The 17,417-nt window shown below is 43.0% G+C and overlaps 1 protein-coding gene across 4 annotated transcripts in view; it reads left to right on the forward strand.

Annotated features, from left to right (window-relative positions):
• Window positions 1-87: 87 nt before the first annotated feature.
• LOC138960348 (centrosomal protein of 95 kDa-like) overlaps window positions 88-17,417 on the forward strand; it is a 28,727-nt gene continuing 11,397 nt past the window's right edge. The window contains exons 1-12 of one of the 4 annotated variants that reach the window (XM_070332227.1): window positions 88-244; window positions 3,748-3,799; window positions 4,076-4,204; window positions 5,473-5,697; window positions 8,234-8,354; window positions 11,318-11,373; window positions 11,846-11,932; window positions 12,340-12,425; window positions 12,957-13,110; window positions 14,878-15,000; window positions 15,395-15,521; window positions 16,865-17,029. In XM_070332227.1, coding sequence (XP_070188328.1) covers window positions 3,748-3,799; window positions 4,076-4,204; window positions 5,473-5,697; window positions 8,234-8,354; window positions 11,318-11,373; window positions 11,846-11,932; window positions 12,340-12,425; window positions 12,957-13,110; window positions 14,878-15,000; window positions 15,395-15,521; window positions 16,865-17,029 — 1,325 coding nt within the window. In that variant the 5' untranslated portion in view covers window positions 88-244. The remainder of the gene's footprint in view (window positions 245-3,747; window positions 3,800-4,075; window positions 4,205-5,472; window positions 5,698-8,233; window positions 8,355-11,317; window positions 11,374-11,845; window positions 11,933-12,339; window positions 12,426-12,956; window positions 13,111-14,877; window positions 15,001-15,394; window positions 15,522-16,864; window positions 17,030-17,417) is intronic. The other 3 variants (XM_070332228.1, XM_070332229.1, XM_070332230.1) reach the window with 3 other exon arrangements.

A 17,417-nucleotide genomic window follows, 5' to 3' on the forward strand; every position in this document is an offset into this window, starting at 1 on the left:
CAGTTGTCCGCTCTTTCTTTTTAGAGCAGTTACATGATTTGTGATTGGTTAAGGGAACTGCAATCATCCAATGAAATGTAAGTTCACTAAAACTGACATCAACAGGGTGATGGTACACAATCTGCAGCGGCAAAGAATGAAATCGTTACGAATCCTCTGACTGATCATTATCTTCTAATCTGGAGCAGATAGAAGAAAAGATCAGTGTTAGGTTCTCTGCCTTAGTGACCAAGTGAAAACCAAGGTAAAAATGTGTTAATTGCTGTTGTATCGGTTACTCCATTTTGAAAACAAAATTGTATCCAACATGTGTGGGCACATCTCACTGACACTCACACTGTTCAGGGTTTGAAACTTGTGAAAGTTGAAAGCTGATTGGGCAGTACGGTCTTACATTCAGTACAAAACCTTTTGCTAAAACTGCCTGATAAATGCATTGTGATTAATAAAAGAGTTTGTGGTTACAATCTTTTCCCCCCTGTGCTTTTACTTTTAGAATCAGATAATCATGACCAGTACTCTTATTATTATTAATCTTATTTTTACTAGTTTAGTGACTAGTGCAAGTATTTCATTTGGCCACAATAATTTCAATGCAGTATACTGTAATGCCAGTTTTTAAATTATTTTCTTGACGTCCAGGAAAGTTCAGATAGACTAGTAGGGGTCTTGTCTTGTCTTTCCATTACTGCCCACAATCAACAGTAGTGATTATTTCGGCACTTGATGGGATGTTGCGGAAGTCCAGTAAAGCAGCGTTTCCAGCATCCAAAAGTCCATTAAAGTTCACAGGTTGGGGAGTATGGGGGGGAGGGGACATGAGTCACAGTGGCTGCTGGTTTAGTGCGAGGCGCGCGACACAAAGGTGTCGACAGTGCGGGCCTCGACGACAGCTGCTGGTAGAGAGTTCCAGTCCTTCACTGTGCTGGGTAGAAAAGCGGCACTCCGAGACTGAGTGCGGCAGGTGATGAGGCCGAACTGCTGGCAATGGCCTCTTCGCTGGCGTGGTGGTAAGGGGGCCAGCTTCGACTTGATGCCCGGACAGTGGACGATGCTGTTCTTGATCTTATAGAGCATCGAGAGGCGGGCAAGCTTCCTGCGCTCCTCCAGAGACTGCCACCCAAGGGAGTCCAGCATCCGGCTGACACTTGACGTGTTGTGGTAGCGGTTGCAGACGAATCGGGCAGCTCGTCTCTGGACGGCCTCAAGCTTGTCGATGTTCTTCTGGGTGTGCGGGTCCCATACTGACGAGGCGTACTCCAGGATAGGCCTGACAAAGGCCTTGTACGCCTGCTCTTTCACGGATCTTGATGAGATCTTCAGATTGCGCCGCAGGAACCCCAGGGTCTTGTTTGCCTTGCTGACGATGTTGTTGATATGGTCGTCCCAGCACAGGTCACTCTGAATGGTCACACCCAGGTACTTGACCGCCTTCACTGTCTCCAGCGTATGCCCGTGGAGCTGGTAAGAGGGCTGTAGTGGGCGTCTGCTCCTCGTAACAGGCAGGGTGTTGCACTTTGCAGGGTGGAACTGCATGTCCCAGTTCTTCTCCCACTCGGCTAGGCGATGGAGGTCTTGTTGTAGCTGGGCCTGGTCATTTACGCTAGTCACCACCCTGTACACTGCAGTGTCATCCGCAAACAGGCGCGCTAGTGCCGTCAGTCTCTCCGGGAGGTCGTTAATGTACGCTAAAAATAGCGTCGGCCCCAGCACCGAGCCCTGCGGCACCCCTGAGCGGACGCTGCCAAACGAGGAGCGACTGCCGTTCACCACCAAGGCCTGACGTCTTTGATGGAGAAAGTTCTCGATCCAAGCAAGTGCAGTTCCTCGGACACCGAAGTTTCGGAGTTTGTGGGTAAGCAGACTGTGGTTGACGCGATCAAATGCTTTCGCCAGATCCATGATCAACACGTCCGTCTGCTTCCCACTCTCGAGGTTGCTCGTGAGCTCTTCGGTGAAGTCCAGGAGCTGAGTCTCGCAGGACCGGCTTCGACGAAAGCCGTGTTGATTATCGTCGAGGACATCGTTGTTGTCAAAATGTTGCAGCATGGCGCTCACCACGATGTGCTCCATGAGCTTGCACGCCACGCAGGTGAGAGACACCGGCCTGTAATTGGCTGGATTGTACTTCTCCCCCTTTTTGAAGATCGGAGTGACGTGCGCGTCCTTCCAGTCAGGTGGAACTGAGCCAGTGGTTAGTGATGACTGGAAGACGGCGGTGAGGCCTGGTGCCAGCTCCTTTGCCAGTTCTTTGAGAACCCGTGGGCTAATCCCATCAGGTCCTGTCGCCTTGTTTGGATTCAAGTTCGCCATCAGTTTCTGGACGCCATGCGCTGTAATGTGGATCTCATCCATGGGAGGAGTGCTCGAGGCCCAGGCCGGCACACCAGTCCTGGCCTCAAACTCTTCCTCACTGAACGTAGCGCCGTCACCAAACACTGACTGGAACTGTGCGTTGGCCACTTATTGCAAACTTTTGTCAACGGCAAAAGCTATACACACTCCGAGTGTATGCAGGATCAATGAGTCTGTATACACTCCAGCAATGAAAAGCTCTGTTACAAATCTGTAGCCAAGTCGTTAGGAAGTAGCCAATGAAAAATCAGTCTGACGTATGGACTTCCGCTATCTCTTTTTCGGAGTGTCGAGAGTTGGCAAATAATGTACATTCACATAGTATACAACCGTTTGTAGGTCGATAAACACTCCAAGTGGTTCCAAACTCCAACAATAAACTGCCATGAAGCATCAGTTTCGTGTGTGAGTTTGTTTTTGTCTGTGTTTGTTCCCAGCCTACTTTGATAATGATACCATGAATCGAAAGTGAAGCGTACCTTCGCAAAATGGCGTAATGACGCTTCGAGTGTTGATGTGGTTCAGTGTCGAAAATGTAATCTATGTCACAGCAAAGGCCGTGCAGCATCAGATTGTTTTCGTTTCTTTGTACTCTTATAATCAACTGCTCTGTGTTCCTATGGCAAAGTGGTGTCAAATGGCAAATTCGCTTCACGACCAGAAGTTAAAGCCGGAGTGTATACAAGATTCTGACCCCTGTATACACTCCGAGTTGGTATAGCCAGTGCGTTTGTCAACATTGCTCATTTCCATTTCCAACCACCCTGACAGTGAATAGCATTTTTGTAGCTACTTATTGCTATCTGCACTGCCCGTTGTAAATGAAACATTCTATAGTATATATCAAACTTGCTTATTTTTATTTATTAACCCTTACACTGGTGCAATTCTGTAACACATGTTACATAGCCACTGGTGAATTAACAGAGAAAAATAAAGAAAAACAGTCATATACTAGGTTTTCGCATCCATGGGAGACCAAACAGACTGAGCCAGTAGCGCGACATATGTCGTGACAACCAGGTGACAGTATATGTAAAGTAGCGTGACATATGTCGCGACAACCAGCCTATTAAGGGTTAATATTATTGTGCATTTTCAGTTTTTAACATTTATAGCTCTCAAATCTTTGTGCTTTATAAATTAAATAAATAACAGTTGATTACAATTTACATAGCACAGTGATTTGAGAGGTATAGCTGCATGATTTTGTTATGCATGACTTTCATTTTGGACAATAAGTTGTCTTTTGACCACATTCCCTAGAATTGGAAGTGTCACTATATTTTGTTCCATTACACTTGTGCTAACTTTCAGGGAAGGTAACCCACAACAGATTCTTGTTTTCAAAAGGTATCACTGATCAATCTCATTCTTTTTGTGTGTATCTAGATGGATGACTTCAGTGGTCTTGAATATGACCAGGAATCAGTGTCTGAGGAAGGTAAGTATTTGTTTGATTGTCTCCTCTTTGATTTTGATGAAATAAACCATATGCACAAACAAATGAATTGCTGGAATTATTTAAGTTAAGCCTAACTGGGTGTATTTTGTAAATGTTCAGATGCTGTACTGTTATTAATATAATAGAAGTGAAGTACATTGTATGTGCAGCATGAAAATATATGTATAATATATATGTGTGTGTTATTAAGTTTATAAAAATAATGTAGAGAGCATGAATTTAAGTGTATGCTATCAGTGTATTTGTTTGGAACAGATGTCGTCACCAAAACCAACAACCTGTTGAGCCAGTTCAACGTGCCCACTCAGATCACCAGTGTTTCTGACATCGCCGCTTCACTTTTTGTCGTTCTCTATGAGAGTCTCTTCAGTGATAGGCTGCCCGGTAAGATTAACTACCATTCTCCCTTGTCTCTTCAGTGATAGGCTGCCCGGTAAGATTAACTACCATTCTCCCTTGTCTCTTCAGTGATAGGCTGCCCGGTAAGATTAACTACCATTCTCCCTTGTCTCTTCAGTGATAGGCTGCCCGGTAAGATTAACTACGATTCTCCCTTCTCCCTTGTCTCTTCAGTGATAGGCTGCCCGGTAAGATTAACTACGATTCTCCCTTGTCTCTTCAGTGATAGGCTGCCCGGTAAGATTAACTACCATTCTCCCTTGTCTCTTCAGTGATAGGCTGCCCGGTAAGATTAACTACGATTCTCCCTTGTCTCTTCAGTGATAGGCTGCCCGGTAAGATTAACTACCATTCTCCCTTGTCTCTTCAGTGATAGGCTGCCCGGTAAGATTAACTACGATTCTCCCTTGTCTCTTCAGTGATAGGCTGCCCGGTAAGATTAACTACGATTCTCCCTTGTCTCTTCAGTGATAGGCTGCCCGGTAAGATTAACTACCATTCTCCCTTGTCTCTTCAGTGATAGGCTGCCCGGTAAGATTAACTACGATTCTCCCTTGTCTCTTCAGTGATAGGCTGCCCGGTAAGATTAACTACCATTCTCCCTTGTCTCTTCAGTGATAGGCTGCCCGGTAAGATTAACTACCATTCTCCCTTGTCTCTTCAGTGATAGGCTGCCCGGTAAGATTAACTACCATTCTCCCTTGTCTCTTCAGTGATAGGCTGCCCGGTAAGATTAACTACCATTCTCCCTTGTCTCTTCAGTGATAGGCTGCCCGGTAAGATTAACTACCATTCTCCCTTGTAGTTTGGAAGCTTGGCGTGAGAATACTTTCTTTGGCGCGGTGCACTTTTGGATGGATGGATATTTATTCAAGTTCAAGAATCGAGCAAGGTTTTTAGATTGCTTTGAGACCTGTGGTGATTTCCCCTTGTTGAAGCTTCAATATGATTTGGAGATAATTAAAATCTGCTGATTCGTAGATGTTAATTGTTATGATTTTTTTTTTATATAAAGCTGCGAAATGAGTTACAAAGAGAGGAATGATCAGGTGCTATAAAGCTGTGCAGAGATTTCTTGTTTGCGCTGAAGTCTGTTGTCTACGTAAACAAAGAACGAGAGCAAGAATGGAGTGGTCAATCGAAGAGAAAATCATAGATGCCGTTACTTTAACTTGGAGTCAATCTATGTTTGACAGAAAAAGAAAAGGAAGACTAAAGTTCACGTTGAATGCATGATGTGTCTGTGGTTTCAGGTATAGTGCGTCAGCCAGTGACCCGAGAGGATGAGATCCACAACTGTCAGATGGTGATCGACGTGCTGTCCGCTGATGTCATCAAGGACAACCTGTCACACATCCGTGGCGTCGACATTGTGGAGGGCAAAGTGCAGGCTATCAACAATCTCGTTGACATCTTCTCTTTCCTTTATGAATATGTCATCAAGCAGATTGAAAGTGATGGTCCCACTGATACAGAAGGTGAACTTACATATTTTATTTGCCTATAAACTTTTTTTGGATATATGCCTTCCTATAAAAACCCAAAGGGTTAAAAAATATTTTCAGATTTGCAAGGTTCTTGAAATTGACTTAAATCTGTTCTGGGGGATTCGGGAATGTTATTAATTTTAAACTTTTTCTTTGCCGAAATCTTTTCATTTTGTGTTTCTCAGTTATTAATATATCTTTTAAGGTCATTTTGGTGCTTTCTGAAATTTATGTTGAGTTTTCCACATTTTTCCGTACACATTGAGGAAACTGTCAAGTGATGGCATAAAGTTATTTACGCAACCTCCTTCCCCCACCACAACCACACTCGGTTTGCGATATTTCCATTCTTGACTCCTCTCTTTTTCTTGGTCTTTGCTCTGTTTTAGTGTGGCTCACAATTTTTTGTTTGGGCCATCTGTTTTTTGAGTCACTTGAGAAAAAGTGACTCTATGTAATCGGTCAGTGTTAGTCTGTCCGGCCGGCCGTCCGGCCGGCCGTCCGTAGACACCACCTTAACGTTGGACTTTTCTCGGAAACTATCAAAGCGATCGGGCTCATATTTTGTTTAGTCGTGACCTCCAATGACCTCTACACTTTAACGATGGTTTCGTTGACCTTTGACCTTTTTCAAGGTCACAGGTCAGCGTCAAAGGAAAAATTAGACATTTTATATCTTTGACAAAGTTCATCGGATGTGATTGAAACTTTGTAGGATTATTCTTTACATCAAAGTATTTACATCTGTAGCCTTTTACGAACGTTATCAGAAAAACAAGGGAGATAACTAGCCTTTTCTGTTCGGCAACACACAACTTAACGTTGGGCTTTTCTCGGAAACTATAAAAGTGACCGGGCTCAAATTTTATGTGAACGTGACTCATTGTGTTGTGAATAGCAATTTCTTCCTGTCCATCTGATGCCTCATATAATATTCAGAACTGCGAAAGTGACTCGATCGAGCGTTTGCTCTTCTTGTCTTTTTCAAATTCTGTGATTACTTGACCATGGTCACGCTTCTCCATAGACTTCAGACTCTGTACGGCATCTCCGGTCCACCGCTAGCATGGCTTGAGTCCTATCTCATTGGCAGGACTCGGGCTGTGCTTGTCGATGGCCAGATGTCTGCTCCAGCCCCATTTTCTTTCGGCGTTCCTCAAGGTTCAGTACTCGGTCCCATGTACACTAAGCCCCTCTCCACGCTGATTCAAAACCATTCTGTTTTAAATCAGTCTTTTGCTGATGACACCCAGCTGTATAAACCCAGTCCCCCTGCAGAGACACATTCCGCCATCCAGACCATTCAGACATGCATCACTGATGTTAAATCTTGGATGGTCGATAACAAACTTAAGCTGAATGATGATAAGACTGAAGTCTTACTGTGCAAAAAGAAGAACACTACACTTCCCTCTCCCCAACCTGTTTCTGTTCAAATAGGCAACACCGACATTCTTTTCTCACCATCAGCTAGAAACCTTGGATTCACCCTTTCATCTGACATGACCCTTAACAAACATATATCTGTAGTCTGTAGAGCAGCTTATTTTGAGCTTCATAAGATCAGCACCATTCGCCACACACTCTCCTCTCAAACAACTAACACTCTTGTCTGTGCCTTTGTTCTTTCTAAACTTGACCACTGCAACTCTCTTCTCTCTGGCTGTCCTCTGTACCTTCTGCATAAACTACAAAAAGTCCAAAACTCGGCAGTACGCCTCATTCACATTCTCAAAGCACGAAAACGAGATCACGCAACACCACTTCTTCGCACACTGCACTGGTTACCTATTCAAGCCCGCATTGACTACAAACTGTCCACCCTCTGCTTTAACTTCTTTTCTGGCTCGTCTCCTGCTTACTTCTCTGAACTCCTCACTGTCTATTCTCCAGCAAGACAACTCCGTGTCTCTTCTGACTGTCGCATCCTTACCATTCCACACACCAAAACCAAAACATACGGACAACGCACTTTCACTTTCTGCGCACCCACACAATGGAATTCTCTCCCCTTTCACATCCGCCACTCTCAGTCACCCCAAGCATTCAAACGAGCACTTAAAACACACCTCTTCAAGAAAAACAACCCCTGATTTTGTTTTCTCAGTCCATCAGTAGGCTACATGTAGTGTATTTGTTGTTTTAGTGATAATGTGATAATGTATATAAACATCTAGGGCTGTTTTCAGTATTGTTGATAACATGTTCTGTTTGATTAAGGGTATTCAGCTGGTATTTCCTTGTTTTCACTACCTATTTTATTCATGTTTTTATAACTTAGTTAGTGGAAGAATGTTTTGTAATGTATGTTTGATGGTGTATGCTTTTAATTAAGCGTTGTTGACTATGAATGTAGATGTAAATGCTTGTATAACTGTTTTAATTTTAAATGTGTCAAGCGCAAAGAGCATAATTGTAAAGTTATGATGTTGTGCTATATAAATGCTCATTTATTATTATTATTATGGATTTATGCTCTGTTACTTTTTCAGTATGTGTTCTAACTGTAACTGTGCTTGGTTCTCAGATGATACCAGGTCCCTGGACAGACAATCGCTTGCGGCAGGGACCACAAGCCCGTTTGTGCCAGTGGATGCCCAAGACTTGGAGGGGGGTGGGGACTACGGATCACTACGGGGACAAAATGGGTGAGTAAAAGATGAGAGCATGAATAACTACTCTCCTCCGTTACTGTATGGTTCTAGGTTTTGGAACAGGAAAAGAGGAAGTGTTTCTGCTGCTGAAAGTGATATTTTTCTCAGTTTTAAGTTTTAGTATGCTGACATCTAGTGTGACTGTACACATGTCAATCGCTGTGTTTTACTCTGTTGTGTACTGTCATAAAGTGGTTTGCATGTGAAATAAATGTACGTGTTCTGCCCTATTGCACTGTCTCTACCCTTTTCACACCAAACACTTCAAAAACAGAATTTGGGAGGATGCAGGCTTATTATTTCCTCAACCAAAAAAATAACATACTTCTTCACTTCAAACACATCAATACAAATCAACTTTTCGACACACAGTTCACACAACCTCTTAGCTTTCACTCAATGCATGTAAATACATATTATAAAATTACTTTCTCAAATATAGATTAACGCACAAAAGAAGGCACCGACAGACACTCACGAGTTCGAATCACGGCTCACTGCATGTCGCCAGTTCACTTCCTTGTATCGCTGAATCCTCGTAGAATAATGAATTCCCAAAACTCTCATTGTAGGTGCCAACACACACCTTTCACCGTAGGTGCCAACACACACCTTTCACCGTAGGTGCCAACACACCCCTTTCACGTTTCTCCCCGAGAAACCCTTCCGCCATTAGCGTAAGCAACCGTCGTCAGCCACGACCGGTAACGATGAAGACTCCCCTCGTCTAGTCATCTGCGCCGATGTAGTCCCTTGCTTGCCACCATCGTCCCGCGCTTCTCCCGTGTAAGGATCCTCCCTAGTACACGCCATGGAAATCCCTCATGGAAACTCCTAAAGAATTTAACCAAGTCTTAATACAACATTCTCTAAAACCATCTCTTCTTCCAAACGTTCATGTACCACTCATACATTCTTGTTCATTCCACGTTCACATTCCGTCCACATTCAATATCCAAACTAATACTTAATCTATGAATAACACTCCCCATACAAAGCATGACCGTCAACATAAATGCGTAGCAATTATGTTCAAGAAATTCCCCATGAAAAACCGTGATACAATTACATCAAGAATTCTCTCAAAGCTTCACACTAAGATTTGGTGCACTTTGTATACACTAACCTTTACACTCCAGCTATGTATTCCAACGTCAATAATATACAACATAGTAAATCATTTACCTTAAGAGACCCGTCTCTTGAAAGAGTACTTGTTCCCAGAACAAGTCTGACACGCGCCGACAACCTTCCCGGTTGAAAATCTCAAACGCTGTGTCGTTATTTACCCCAGACCAGCTACATGTCTCAAAACACAGCTCATCTCAAGCTATGGTTTTCTCGTGCAACGCAACAAACCCGAGATAACGCCTCACCGGTCAGCTACGCATCACCCTTCGCTATTTAGGGAGGTTAAAAACACGACGTGGTTTCACCTCACAAATATGCTACTCACATCTTTGTGACAGTACAGTTGACCTATTTCAGAAACTAATGTACAGCCGTCCCTGCAATGTATGGCCCCCGGCGTGAGCGGCCACCTGACATGTACGGACACATTTTCTCGGCACGGAGTGTTTTCCTTGCATATTTGCCCCCCCTTAATAGACCACCTGCAAAACGAGGACGCGGACACTCATTTTTGGTCCCAACAGCAGGTCATACATGTACCTGCAATGTACGGACAGACCATCGTCAAATTTTCACCACACCAAAATCGATAACAGAGCATTCCGGCTCTTGGTACAAAGGTCACAGCCGCAAAGGCGTGATGACAGTCTCTGTTAACTTGGGTGCACGTGTACCCATCAGGAGGGGGGTAGTTTTGGTCAGGAGTGGAGTACACGCACTTTCTTGCTTTCAAATGCGAAGATGCCAACATGAAACTGCACTATGCTCTTTATTCTTGTCTGTTGGACGTAAACAACAGAAGCCACAGTCGATGAAGGCCCTTCGAGAAAGAGAGTGAAAAATCGGCCACAGTTCTCAGCATCCCGTGTCTGTGTGTAACCTTTCATTGACAAGATACTATTATACTGTTTCTCCTCAGCCTTGACCAGTGAGTCGGTTACATAATCTGTGAACCCTTCAGTTGTCTTGCTTTGTCAAAAGTTAGATACAGTCAAAATAATGGTTTTGCTCTGAGTGAATTAGCCGGTGACACCTCTCTGGCCACAGCCCCAAACAATACATGGCTGGGGGGAGGGAGGGAGAGAGAGAGAGGGGGGGGGGGGGGGTGAGGGGTAGCTGGCTAAACTCAGTGGGGTGTCTGGTGTCACTGCATGTCAGCAGGAAGAGCATTGGAGAGAAATAGAGAGGTGTACTCTTCCACACAATTTCCAAGGATCAGTTGTCTGGGCTTAGGGTAGTCAGTGAGGGAGAGTGAGAGCGGTGTTGTGTACAGTGTATTTCCAACTGAAGAGTGAAAAGTCACTGCCACAAGATCGGCATGCAGTCAATAAAGCCAGACAAGAAGAATGATTATGACATGCGGCTCTTATCTGCTGGTTTTTATTCAAACTGGTTTTCAATGCTTATTCTCGCAAAGCATCTGCACACCTGCCTCTGTGCTGTGTTTGTGTGGCTGCTTTCGTATGATGTCAGTGCATGGTGAGTGCGTTCACTGCCTTGAGGATTTATTTTATCTCTTCTTTCCAACACCATTCATACAAATCATTTTTTACAGAACGTTTAAAAAAAATATTAGGAGTTGGATGTTATCGTTTAGTAGCCACAAGAAGTGGTTAGCATAGACTCAATCATGTTGTTTGTGTGTCTCTGTGTGAGTGTATGGGGGAGGGGGTGGTGTGGTCACCCCTCCCGTGACCGGCCACCTGCAATGTACGGACAGGTTTGCTATGGCCCAAGGGTGTCCGTTCATGAGAGTGACGGCTGTACAACATAATTATTCTGACAGATATTTTGTTCTTACCTATAAGTGCGTACTCTATTTTCAGGGCGACTGGCATTGGTTCCAATGATTCTTTGAAAGGAGCAACTAATGGTGCAAGAGGTGAGGCTGGTTTTTTATCGCATTAACTTTTTTGTTGACAGATTAAGTTTCTTTTTGTGCTAAGGCTTTCCAGTGAACTCTCATGCTTTGGCAAAAACTTTCACATAATGCCTGTTGTGGGAGAGAGAGAGGGAGTGAGATATGGGATTCAGATGTTTACATGGAACAGATTATCTCCTATGCGATTTAAGGTTTAGACCAGATGTCAGTTGCTGGATGTTAAAACAATTACCCCGGTAACTTTGAAATTACATCGAGAACCTTGGCCGCGCATGGCGAACAGGAACAGACACACAGACAGACACAAGTCGTATATATATATATATAGATATATAGATATATAGATTATACTACACAGGTATCATAAAGATGGAGATAATGTACTGTTCCTGAATCCATTGTTACACACAAAAATCTAGAAATTCTAGAAAATAAACATCTGTGCTTACAATACTACTGTTGCTTTGTTCAGGTAATGGCAAGCCATCAGTGATGGGTGTGCAGACTGATGCACCCCCCTCCCCCATCCGTCGTAACATTTCCTCTTCACTGATGGGCCGTAAGTTTCTTTATACTTTCATTTTGACTCACCTGAGTATTTGGTGAGTCTCAGGATACGTGTGTGTCCGTCCTTCCATCCATGGACAAACAACTGAACATTGAGGTTATCTCTGATGTTTTTCAAGCTAGACCTCTGAAACTTTGCACACTTTTAGGCTTTGATGATCTCACGAAGTGACCCCAGTTTGGTGGACCCTCATCCACTTTTGGTGTCACAGCGAGGTCATGTTCGTTTCATAAAACTTAACGTTGAGGTTGTCTCAGATGTTTTTGAAGCTAGAGTTTTGATACTTTGCACACCTCTAGGGTTCGATAATCTCTAGACTTGATCAAGTTTGATTGACCCTCGTCAAGTTTTGAGGTTACAAGCATACATGTTATCAGTGTATGATGCATTTGTTTCAGATGGTACTTTTGATTCAACCGAAGAACTTATTCAGGAAGGAGAGAGGCTTGGAAGACGTCAGAATAGAGAAAACAGGGATATGAAGGTAATTTACTCCACCAGGAAATGTTAACAAGAGCAGTAAATGTGTATGTTCATTATTTTTTTGGATTTTGTGCTTGTTGTCTGTCATAGAGGCAGTGCACGTATGATGTTTGAATATAATATTCCATATCTTGACTGAAAATGTTCATCAAGAACACCTCAAGATTTTGTAGAACTTAGTTAGGGTATTAGTTGTGCAGACAGCGGCATCAAACATCTTTGAATAAAAGTGTACCGAAACAGTGGCCTTTTTCATTGTTTCTTATGTCAGTCTAACTTCCTTGTTGCTTCATCTTTACATACAGTGGACCTCCCCCCCCCCCTCCCCCTTTTATTACAACCTTCAAAAATCTAAGAAAATCCGGTCGTTAAACTTAAAGGTCTTAAGGGGTAGATTTACAGAGGCTAATGACAGAAAGGAAGGTCTTAACAAGGAGGAATCTTAAACTGGGGGATCTTAAAAGGGGGGTTCCCTTGTACTAGTATTTGTGCTCTTTACATTTTAATGTGAAAGAATAAATCTGTCACTCAGGGTTCATGGGAACGGCAGGGCAGAGGAGACTCTCCGGACTCGCCGGGAAAGTTTGATTTTATCGGCGTGAGGCCGGTCCCCACCACCGTGACATCCAGCAGGATGGAAGCACGGAAGCTCACCTCACCCCCGTCTACTGCCACGATTGGGGATGGTAGACGTCATTATCATTTCACTCATCATCTCTTTCATCATTATCGTGGTCAGAGTAGAGTCCCATCATCGTCTATCTGTGAACTGACGTGTAGGTGTTGGGCTTTGTTATCTCTTCTTCTCCCTTCTTGACTCACACTGTTCCATGCTGCACTGTGAGTTTGGGTCTTCACCTCCATGTTTTAATACTAACTGCATGCCTTTGTATTGCAGACCTGTTTACCAGTACGATTTGGGCGTATTTTGTACGCCAAATTATTATCGGTACGCAAATACGCGACACACGCACAAAATACGCCTAAGAAAAAGTCTAGAATACGTTTTCCGGTGTTGGTGTGCTGATTACGGAATGGTACAACTGATACCGGTTTCGGTCGAAGGGAGATAACCATGACGGCGAGTCTTCAGCTGTGGAAACCTTGTTCAGTTGTTGGCACGTGCGATCGTCTGGACAATCGTGGCAAAATGAAGCGGGAAAAATGTGCCAGTTTCGGATGACTGTACCAAGTCTAAACAGCAGAAGCAGCAGATTTTCTTGGAGAAATATAAGAAAGAGCCAGGAATTGTGGAGTCTACTATGGGAAAAAGTCATGCACACTGCAAGTATTGTAAATCAGATTTCTCCGTTGCCCATGCTGGGAAATATGACATCGAACGACACTGCAGTTCTAAAACTCACCTGGACAAGGTTGCTGCAAAAAAATCCGCTGAAAGCTGCCAAGGAATTATGAAGTTTATTCCCGCAAAGCAAATCCTGCCAGAAGAAAAGGCTGTTGTCCACGCTGAAGCAATGTTTTCTGAGATGATTGTAAAAGTGAACTTGCCACTGTCAACTGCAGATGTTATTTCACGAACTTCATCTTTTCATTATCAATCTGTTTGGAAGACACTGGTTATAATGCTATACACTGACAGGTAAATAAAATTGTTTTATTCCTGTTGTATTGGAAGGAGTTAAATTCTGAAGGTGTTCACAAGACATGCTATTCTTACACAAACATGTTTGCACCCATGGGTACATTTTCCGTACCCCATATGGCTTTGCTTGCAAAGTACACCAACTTTTTGAAAAATACACTCAACTTTTTGGGAAAGTACTCTTGCCTCGGGTTTAGGGTAAACAGGTCTGGTATTGCGTGTGCCACGTTTCTTGTGAGTGTGAGTGTGCGAGCAAGTGTGTGATCATATATAAATTGATCATCATTAATTTTATTTGAATCACCAAAGTTACATTGTCATCGCCAGCATTGATTGCCTAGTCTCTGATTTATGCCTGTGTTGAACGTGTTGCCGTACTATTTGTCTTATCAAAGAAATTCATTTTCTTGTGTAGCATGAAGAAAAGGCTTGCCTGTTTAGAAATGGTTGTGGCTGACTGTTTGCTCCATTTTCAGTCAAAGACGAGAAAGCTGTTATCTATAAAAGCCCACTTAGGATCAGGCGTAAGACGAGAAAGCTGTTATCTATAAAAGCCCACTTAGGATGAGGTGGGCTGCACGGTTATAACCAAAGCGCATTACCCTGGATGGTTTGATGGTCTAACTTTGACTTAAAACCAATCAGTACAGAATTGATACTTTCTGTACAATACGTCTACCGTCAAATCCCAAGTCAACAGAATCCCATCACCAGTCAGAGAGACTCAAGATTCTTATCTTCTTGCAATTTTTGTTTGCAGTTGTAGATGTACATATTACCTTAAGATGAGCTTTGCTGATCCCAAGTTGAGAACATGAAGAACATTATCTGTAAGTGTAATTGCGTGCAGCATACTTGGAATCGGCTCTCCCTGTTATCAGTAGTGCTGCTGTCAGAGGAGGGCACTCTTCTGCTGGTGCTCATGCTTCTCATCAGCGACACCCAGGAGATTCTTCCACTCAAAGTCCCACCAGTAGGTTATTTTAAACAGTGAAAGTTTAATGCCTGAGATAAATTTAGTTCACATTGCTGAGATTCTTCTGCTGACAATCCCACCAGTAGGTTATTTTAAACAGTAAAAGTTTAATGCTTGAGATAGATTTAGTTTACATTGCAGATGGTAAGTTGGATATATTCTGTATTCTTGTGCATTTACCCGTGAACACAACTTTGCTCCCTCCTCCCTGCTTGTGAGAACCCTTGAAAATAGAGAATTGCTGCCTTAATAGCGGGTTAGAAAACGTTCATGCATGTATAGTGAATAAATGTTTGCTTGTAACAAATTAGAGCATATGTTGGAGTTGGGCTCATGCACATATTAAAAGAAAAGTGCCTGTGAGTTCTGAAAAACCTCAATTTGTTTTCAGATCTTTCGGCAACAGCACCCATGCCACGCAGAACACAGAACCGCTCCTCACCAGAGAGGTTACGATCGACTATTGGTGCTGTACCCTATCACAGTCGCCAGACGCCAGAAAAACCTTATCAGCACAGGTACTCCTGTGAATCTCCTTTGACATAGTTCGCCATACAGTCTTACTGTCACGATTTGCTTAAATAAGGTGGGGGAGAATAAAAAAGGATTTCTTTCATTTTGTCAAAATAAGGTTTTTTTCTCCTTTTTGTCCAGTTACGGAGAGGTTACATGCCGAGTCTCAGTGATTATTAAAAATAATGGTCGAAGTTGGCGGATCATGAAAAATGCGAGCTTCAGCGAGCTTTTTCATGACCGCGAACTGAGACCATTATTTTTAATAATCACTGAGACGAGGTGTGTAACCTCTTTATTCCTCCTTTCTTCAGTTATTCAAAGAAAACAGGAGTTTTTGTGCGAAAGTTTGATCGAATCCGAATCACTCAACCAGTCAACCTGCGCAGGCGATCGATTAATGCGCGGTTGTATAGTTCCGTGCAAATCATTCCATTCTGTTAACACTTCTTGTCAGTTTCCCTGTTTTAGACTAAAATCAAGTACACAGATATGCTGTTATTCTGCTGTGGCGGTAAAGGCAGATATTGTGTGTTCTGTTTATGTTTTAGTATAATGTTCTTTCGTCAAATGGGACTAGCAGACGAACTTTTGCACCCGTGTTCCAACGTTAATTACTGTATGAAGTTCAGTTTTCTGGGGAAAATAGTGTATGAAACCGCTTTATGTTGTTTACATTGATGAGATGTGTGCATTTGGTTGCGTGTGATCTGTTTATAAAATGAAATATTGTTGAAAACTGACCGTCGGATTGCAGTCAGTGTTGTCGAAGAAACTGCGTTAAAAGAAGGGGAACTACTCTTGTCGGCAAGAGTATGAGTTACTTGCCTTGGGAATTTGCTTGTGATGAACGGTGTGTGCACGGCAGATCTAGATTCAGAAAACAACCTAACTCATGGATTTTATATGGAGATTCATGTGTTCAGGCCTGTAGTTGTTAATTTAAATGCGGTATGTTTGTATTGTTTGCTCCAGAGATGTATATTTCGTACGTATAGAGCGTTTGGAACTTTTCAGTCGCAAAAGTAGTACCAAAACAGAACAGCTTCTCAACCCATTGCACTATCGAGGATTCAGGCTGTTGCTGGCTCGTTATTTGTTTGGTTGCTGGGTCATTATCGAAAAATAACTAGCTCTACAAGTTTACAGAGGTAAAGAAGCAGAGGGGGGAATAATGCAGAATATGATACAAAGTGAAAGTTTGAACAACCTGACAAGCAAATTTCTGTGGGACAGAGTAGAATTTATGTGGAAATTTTGCAAATGATGTGCTTGTTTTTTTTTTCTTTTTCTGAAGATCCTATTTGTAGGTGTTCTGTGTGTATCCTAATAGACTATTGCATTGTAGTGCATTTTATGACAGAGAGGCACCATTGAAAGGACTGTCATCATCCTACATGGACCTGCACAACATGGTCCAGCACACTGCCGCCATGACGCGGGCAGCCATCGACACCAGCCCTCTACACAGACGTCGTGATCGTGCTTCTCTGCTGGACATCACAGATCTCAGGTTGGTGTGCATTGTGTAGCCGTAACATTCACTCTTGATTCATTGTACACTGTGGTTTTGAAAAGACACACATAACATGCTGCTTGCACAGACAACAAACACATTTGCGCACAAGAATCGCATTCTTGCATGTGAACAAATTCCCCCCTACACACAATATTTGGATAATGATGGAGGGTGATTATTATTGTTGTCAGATCTGATGTGTCTGAACTGTTTGTATTTTGAGAGTAAACTTTATGAGCCATGAAAAAATAGGGGCGGGGAAAGTGTTCAGTCCTAAGCAGCATTGGCTTGAAACCAGTTTGTTATCGGCGTGGATTCGACCCCCATGTTTGGCGAAGGATTTATTTCCCTAATTAAACTTTTTGCAGACTCACCTTGGTGT

This window comes from Littorina saxatilis, linkage group LG2, assembly GCF_037325665.1.
Source record: "Littorina saxatilis isolate snail1 linkage group LG2, US_GU_Lsax_2.0, whole genome shotgun sequence".
NCBI classification, from domain to species: domain Eukaryota; kingdom Metazoa; phylum Mollusca; class Gastropoda; order Littorinimorpha; family Littorinidae; genus Littorina; species Littorina saxatilis.